The 7819-nt window shown below is 52.9% G+C and overlaps 3 protein-coding genes across 3 annotated transcripts; 2 read left to right on the top strand and 1 right to left on the bottom strand.

Moving 5' to 3' along the window:
* Window positions 1–546: 546 nt before the first annotated feature.
* On the top strand, window positions 547–1164 carry UCRPA7_4132 (putative abc transporter protein; the record flags this gene model as incomplete). Its single annotated transcript, XM_007916681.1, has 1 exon — window positions 547–1164. One exon carries the CDS (start codon window positions 547–549, stop codon window positions 1162–1164), a length of 618 nt encoding a protein of 205 aa, XP_007914872.1.
* Window positions 1165–3504: 2340 nt separating this feature from the next.
* Window positions 3505–5469, top strand: UCRPA7_4131 (putative het domain containing protein; the record flags this gene model as incomplete). Its single annotated transcript, XM_007916682.1, has 1 exon — window positions 3505–5469. One exon carries the CDS (start codon window positions 3505–3507, stop codon window positions 5467–5469), a length of 1965 nt encoding a protein of 654 aa, XP_007914873.1.
* Window positions 5470–6915: 1446 nt separating this feature from the next.
* UCRPA7_4130 (putative vacuolar h+-atpase assembly protein) lies at window positions 6916–7819 on the bottom strand (the record flags this gene model as incomplete). The annotated part of the gene is made up of 2 exons (XM_007916686.1): window positions 6916–7485; window positions 7559–7819. 2 exons carry the CDS (start codon window positions 7817–7819, stop codon window positions 6916–6918), a joined length of 831 nt encoding a protein of 276 aa, XP_007914877.1.

Genomic DNA, 7819 nt, shown 5'->3' with positions numbered 1-7819 from the left:
TAAAAGGATACTTCACCGCGTGGGGATCTGTCCTGTCCTCACGCGGTGAAGTATCCTTTTATCAGTTCATGGTCTCATTCATGGGAGTTTTCTTTTCTGGACAGTCCGTAGGACAAATGTTCAGCTTTTCGAGTAGTGAGTAGGATTGGTTTTTGTGTCTGACCGTTGGACTGACTCATGATTTCCAGGTATCACCAAGGGCTGCAATGCCATCAACTTCTATTTTTGGCTACGATCTCTAGAGCCAGTCATAGCTGAGACATCTCAGAATCACGACCATGGTCCCAGCAGTGGGGCTCAGCAGATTGAGTTTGGTCATGTCAGATTCTCTTATCCGTTACGACCAGAAACCCCAGTATTACGGGGAGTGAATCTTGAAGTAAGTGTCTTGTGTGCATATATTATCACTGTTGCAATGCCCGCCGTCCTTCGAATTCAAACACCTCCTCGTTCTCAGCCACTTGTTCTCTCTTGCTTATCATATTTTAGGTCTATCCTGGTCAGTTTGTTGCCTTAGTAGGTGCCTCTGGTTGCGGGAAGTCAACTATGATTGCAATGCTAGAACGCTTCTACGACCCTACAAGTGGTGTCATCCGAATCGATGGCGACGCACTCACACAGCTCAACCCTCGCCTCTACCGTAAACAGCTGGCACTAGTACAGCAAGAGCCCGCACTGTATCCCGGGAGCATACGCGAAAATGTCGCGTTCGGCCTGGGCCAGGAAAGTGAAGTAACGGACGATCGAATAGAGGCTGCTCTACGGGCCGCAAATGCCTGGGATTTCGTCTCATCGCTCCCTGATGGCGTCCGGACTCTCTGTGGCACCTCCGGAAGCCAACTCTCCGGCGGACAGCGACAGCGCGTAGCCATCGCCCGCGCTTTGATCCGAGAGCCTATGGTCATTCTCCTGGACGAGGCAACGAGCGCGCTTGATACGGAGAGCGAACGAGTTGTGCAGGCTGCTCTTATGAAGGCCGCCGCACATGGTGATAGAATCACCATCGCGGTTGCGCATCGCCTTAGCACGATCAAGAATGCTGATCGTATCTGCGTCTTCTACGGCGGCAAGATTGTCGAGGCTGGCACGCACGACGAGTTGGTTGAGCTTGGAGGCATGTATAGACAGATGTGCGAAGCTCAGAGCCTTGAAAAGGCAGTTTGAAATCACAACTCACTACTCCATTGTCTCTATAGTCTACTTTAAGTCAGACCACGATCCGGGTTGTGTGTGCATGGGAATTCAAAAAAATAAATTAGGAATTGTAACACTAGGGTTTGAAGGAAGTTCACATTTAGTGCACATGTAGCGCCTACCTTTTTTGGCCTTTTTCATTCAGGGACCTAATAGTTAACGGAGAAAGGTTTGCTGGATTGCGCCCACAACATCTCACGATATATATTTGCCGAACAGTGGCCTATTCACCTATATCAAGCACCAAATACAATCTTTTTGAACATGCTTCACAGTACTTTTCTTCCCATTCGCCCCCATACATATACATATATTTCTTTCTGCCGACTTCTCAAACCTACCACCTTCTTCAGTAGGCACCTGAGCTCCCAACGGCGCAAAACTCGCATGATCATCTTATCCGACACCCATGGGAATGATCTCAAAGATATCACCCTCCCCAGGGCTGATGTGGCCATCCACTGCGGCGACCTCACGAACGACTCACGATCCGTGGAACTTGAGAGGACACTGAAGATGCTACGAGCCATCGACGCGCCTTTGAAATTAATCATACCTGGGAACCACGATTTCGGCCTCGAGCAGGGCTATTGGCGGCGGACGTGGGCGTACACCCGCCCAGCTCAGCATCCACAACAGCGACTAGACAGCAGTTTGTCTGCACAGACAGCTGAGGCTGAGGAGGACGCCGACCATAAGACCTCTTGGGAGCTTCTCCGCTGTGCCGCTCAGCGCGACGGGATCTTCCTCCTCCCGCAAGGGACACACAGTTTCGTGCTGAACCCTTACTTAGCCAGGGTGGGAGGCGATGAGGCGCGCCTCCGGCTCTTCGCGAGCCCGCTCACCCCGCGGAAGGGCAACTGGGGTTTCCAATACGACCGGTCGAATCCTCACAGATGGGCCATTCCTCCGGCAACGTCAAATGGAGATGGAGACGGAGACGGAGACGATGCAGTAGACGTGGTGATCACGCACGGCCCGCCGATGGGTATCCGTGACGGGACAGGGACGCGGCAAGGTAGTGCAGGGTGCGCTGGCCTGTTGGCGGCTGTAGAGAGAGCACGGCCGCGCCTGCACTGCTTCGGGCATATCCATGGGGCGTGGGGTGCCGAGGTGGTCACCTGGAAACGCGAGATCGTCGATTCCTGCGCGGCAGCTTTCTCTGGGCCAAGTGCCCCGGTCTACAACAATCTGGTTAACGCACAACAATCCCGGGTTATAGCTGGTTTATCGCCAGCCAACAAGAGCGCTAGTACTGAAGCTGGTGCAGGAGAGTACAGCCTCACTCCTCTGTCCATACTTACAACAACGACCCAACGACATCACTACCTACCAAGGAAGGAAGGGCACTGCTACGCCGTAGACATATCTTCGGATGGAGAGCACACCGTGGAGCGAGGCACGCAGACGCTCTTTGTCAATGCGGCGGTGGACATTTGTTCCAAGGATCCTCGACTGCCATGGTTGGTTGATATAGATTTGCCGGTCGCGGGCAAGAAGGATGCTGCTGCAGCCGCGGAGACCATGTATCGGCTGCTTTTATAAGATCAAGAGGCTCTTGAGAGTTCTTTTCCACTCCAATCAAGTCGTTCATTAAGGGTCAGAAATATCCTTAGACATTATCCAAAACGTCAAATTATAATATATTATCTGACATCATAGAAGACCTGGCAATAGGTGGCGATTGAAGCTGCTGGTCACAACTCGCCGTCGCATTAAATTATATGCAGTCAGCCTTCAGGGTAGCCACGAACGTACTATGTATAATTAGAAAGCAAGACATTCATATGGATATTTGAATCGAGTGCGTTCCATTTGATTTTAGTGACCTACCACTTCGGGGCCACTTGATTTGCGGTATTCTCAGGCTCTACCAGTATCGCCAAAAGGCTCATGCCGCAAGACCCATCTACCTTTTGACTTGTTTTCGATTCTGACTTCAAATCCATCAGAAGTCCTCCTTGGCCATTGAACACGCAGTGATCTTACGCATGTCGTTCCTCAAGCTGGATAGTGGAGGCTGACATGTTCCAGGAATCCTTCGGAGGCTGGCCAATGCTGCCTGACCTGACTACTGACACACTCCGCATCGCATTGCGGGCAGATCCCCTGAAAGACAGCCGTTCAAGCACTGCGCCACACATCCATTGAGATGATTGCATTGACCAACATCACCATAAGGCATGCGCAACTCTCATGCTGGGCAGAAGTCACTCAGATGTTTGATGCCCGAAGGTCGATATAAGCCGAAGACGAGACGTCCGAAAGAGATGCAATTGGTGGTGCAGTAACCAATTTGCAAGCGCAGTAATGGCCTCTACCATTTATCGCGCTCTAGACTCCGCGCAGCATGAGATCCGTCTCTTGAAGCTGCTGCCAGCGGCGGATTTTCAAGATGAGATCCGATGCAAGCTTGTTTACATTACACTCGACAATGTAGAACCATACGAGGCGCTTTCATACACCTGGGGGAAAGTGGAATTCTCCCACCCCATCGTCCTGGACGGCGAGTCGTTCAAGATCACTGCCAACCTGGACTCGGCGCTGCGGTATCTGCGCTGGCCATCTGAAGAGCGCACTCTCTGGGTCGACGCCGTGTGTATCAATCAGATGGACATTGGCGAGCGCAGCCACCAGGTGACGCTCATGAAGGACATCTACCAGCATTGCCAGACCGATCTCGTCTGGCTGGGCCCCAACCCCTCGGATCTTGAAGTGCCCCCTAGTGTAGCGGATCCTGAGGAAAGAGAGAAGAGAGAAGAAGCCGCCAAGAAACAACAAGAGAAGAGCATCGTCGACATGGCCAAAGGCGTCGCTCTCATGAAGAAGATCCACGACAAGGACATCACCACGCTGAACTCCATGCGCGCAGAATGGGAGGAAAGATGGACGTCCAAGTATTATGAAAAAGATGGCAAGAACCGCTGGTTGGTGTCCTGGGAGGATGAGAGAGCGCTCAACAGCCTCTTCTACTGGCCGCGCATCTGGAAGCGCATATGGGTGATGCAAGAGCTGTCGTGCGCCCCGAAGATCCTACTGGTAGCCGGGCGGGAGACGCTGGACTGGAATTATGTCGCCTCGTTCTTAGGTGACACTCCGTATGCGGATGCGTTCCACATCACCTTCTCTCATGGGTCGATGAGTCCCATGGCTAGGCATGTTTTCCAGCACGCGCAGACAATCCAGCATCAGCGCGGCATTATCCAGGACGTTGCGGCGAGCGGGTATACGTCGACCTTGCTGGACGTCCTCGCCCGCTTCAAGTTCGCTTCTTCCACAGATCCGCGCGACAAGATCTACGGCCTGCTAGGGCTGGTTTCGGAGAAGTTCAATATCCGAGTAGACTACTCGAAGCCGGTGGCACACGTCTTTGCGGATGTGACGAAGCATATCATTGACGCGTCTGAAAATCTGGACATCATCTGTCAGAACCCCTGGGGCGACGATGATGACAACACAAAGACCGAGGGCTTGGCGTCGTGGACGGCCGATTTCACAAAATCAGGGTTTCGAGGCAGATCGACGGACAGTTGGTCAGGACTATTATTCGCACAACGAGATGTCTTCTCTGCCGGCAGCTGTTCGCTAGAAGTCCCGTGTCAAGTCGTAAACGAAATTGCCCTACGAGTCCACGGCGTCATCATCGGACACGTGGGCCGGGTGCAGGAAGAAGAGTACTATGACACTCCAGAGCAGGCCAAGCAGCGGCCGTACAAGTTTGGCAGGCGGATGAGAATCCCAAGAAACTGGATGCAAGCCTCTTTTGGGAATGACTTGCTCGATGATCCGGCCCTGGAGTACCCTGCCACCGGAGAGCCTGCTCTCCAGGCATACTGGCGGACATTGGTGGTTGATTGCACATGCTACAAGATTCAACGGCTCACCGAAGATGAAATCGTCTCTGACGGAGCGGTGTTCGACACGATCCTGCGAAGAGAGCCAGTCCTGGATGAGAATAACAGGGACATTGAGCTTGAGAAGCTCTTCGAGGGACTTGCGTCCCAGGACATGTGGGAACGGAATTACCAACGCTGGACGTTCGCCGTCACTGACAATGGGCTATACACAATGCTCAGGAAAGGAACCCAGGAAGGCGATGTCATTGCGGTCCTGGATGGCGGCAAGGTCCCGATCGTTCTAAGGCCGACAGAGGGCCCTACCGGAGTGACGTACAGTGTTATCAACACAGCCTACGTGCATGGCTACATGGATGGACAAGCTGCGGATGAAGTGACGAAAGGCCATTTGCAGCGACAAGAGTTTCTTCTGGGTTGAGATCGATGATCATGCTCGATACCGCGCCTTTCACAGTTCAGATGTTTCTATCTTGCTCATAGGCGCGATGAAACAATCGAAAAGCAAAAAAATTTGGGTATCATTGATAATCTATATCGGTTCTGTCCATACTCCTCCCATTCAGTGCCGTGCCGTAAGTCACAATCCAATGCAATGTAATTCAATTCAGTTCACTTCCCGATTCCTCCGCCTAATGATTGCAGCATGGCGCCTTGCGTGTATCTTTGCATCCTCTGCATGATATGGGTTGTACAAGATATTGCAGACCTTGCACTCGGTGAAATTCGCATCCATGGTCAAGCTCAGAGTGGTTTGTACAGATGTCTTCTTTTTCGTCGTGGGTTTCGCTCTTTTTCGAGGCTTATCTCGATTCCGCCCTAGAGGTAGCTGTCGGTTGAGGATGGTGTCGCTACATTCTTTCAGACCGCCCTCTGCAGCGTCTGATGATTCTGAAGCCGCCTCGTGACTCTCTTCATATGTTTCTGTGTCGCTTCCATTCGTGAGGTTTTGTGATTGCCGGTCGCTGCCCACGCGCTGTACACTGTGCTCTCGCTTGGCTTTCTGTGTGACAATCGGAGGCGAAGATGCGGGTGATGAAGCGGGCTGGTCTATCTCTGACGATAGTTTTGGAGTAGTTGTCCTCGAGCTTGAGCATGGGGCGACAGGTTGGAAGTAGTGCATAATGGTCGAGCCGCGCGCAGCTGACGCCGTTGTTCGAGGTGATGGCACTTTCGGGCTTTCGACAACTGACGCGTGCTCTGAACTCCTTCTCTTCCTGTTCCCATCGTCCTCTTGCTCTTCAGTGCGCCTTCTTTTCAGGACGGGCTCTCCATCCCTATCTGACTGGGTGCGTTTGCTGTATGTTCGAAGCGGTCGCTTGGCGGGCATCTTCGCCGATGCTGTTGCGTCGGAGGCGGGTCCCTCACTCCACGAGGGAGGCGGTCGTCTAAGTAGCATATCAGCGGATATAGAGACTAGAAGAGTCAAGAGTACATACAGAGAAGATGCCGCCTCCTCCATCGCGAATTGACCCAGAAGCGATCCCAATCGATCAGCTTTCAGATGCGTGTGCCGCCAGCAGTGAGAGAACGCGTTGCGCAAGGTCACGCTCCTCTCATGGTCCAGTGTAACAAAACAGTCTCTCGTGATAGAAGTAGTGGAAACACACCGTATGTAAATAACTGTAGAGGTCATGTGGACAAAACAAGATAATGACCCCTCGATGCTACTCTTACAAGGAAGATGGATGAGGGTGGGGCCAGCGGCACTTTACTCGACTTACACGCGCGGCGCGTTCTTGACGCGTCCAGCCTCAGAAAAGGAACACCACGTGTGAGATCACGTGCATGATATGGAGGGTGAAGGCATCCGGGAGGTTTGGATGAATGAAAATGAAGTAGGATACTGTTGAAGTGGAATATTGGCTTAGGAAGGCTCCTTTTTCCTTTTTCTCACGCCGTTCTCTCCTTGCAGTGGCAATTTCTTGCCGTCAATTTTAATCATATCCGGCTCCTTCAACGCAGGACCATCAGCGTCAGCTCCCACGACCCACGTCTGCACCACCTCCTTGACCTCTCGCGTCTTCTTGTCCTTCTGTTTCGCATCTGACAGGTGCCATATGTATGCAGAGTAAAGTCCCACCTCCGCGATTGCTATGACGAGGGCGCCGCCCATGGTGAGGAACAACCTGGCCGGCGTGCTCCACCACCGCGCCAAAATCCACAGCGTCGCCGCCGACCCGAAGATGGTGACCAGGAAGTTGAGCACGAGCATGAACTGCCTGTGTACGTCGTTGTAGGTCACGTCGTCGTCGCCCAAGTCGGCTGCCTTGGAGGGCCGGTTGACCTCCGCGAAGCCGTATGCCATTGTCGATGCGCTCGTTGGGAATCGCTGCGAGAAGGTCTCTGCCGGCGGGGGCGGGTTCAGCATTCGTTGGTACTGGCGCTCTTCTTCTTCTCGACGGAGGCGAGCCATGAGAGCTTTGTATTCGGGTGACTATGGCCCAGTTAGCAAGAAGCCGTCACAGTCAAGTGGAATTGAAGACGGCAAGGGCCCTAGCATGACTTACCTTCTCTGGCTTAGGAGGTGGCGGAGGCACGTAGATGCGCGCTCCTTTTAGCAAGTTCTCCAAGGTGAACTTGACCCCATCGTCGCTCTGCGACTTCAATTCCCTCCATAGTTCGACGATGTGGCCGTGAGAAATGGGATTGCCGACCGCGGGATCATCGAGTGACGGGTCATTGCCTTTCGAGCTGTCCTTGTCTCCCTCGATGCCGGGTATTATCGTTGTTCCTCGTAGTTTTAGGCCCTCCACTATTGTGGGAGTCAT

This window comes from Phaeoacremonium minimum (assembly GCF_000392275.1).
Source record: "Phaeoacremonium minimum UCRPA7 unplaced genomic scaffold PA7_03_scaffold_326, whole genome shotgun sequence".
Lineage (NCBI taxonomy): Eukaryota > Fungi > Ascomycota > Sordariomycetes > Togniniales > Togniniaceae > Phaeoacremonium > Phaeoacremonium minimum.
Note: the sequence above shows the minus strand (reverse complement) of the source record. Positions and strands in the feature narration are given on the sequence as shown.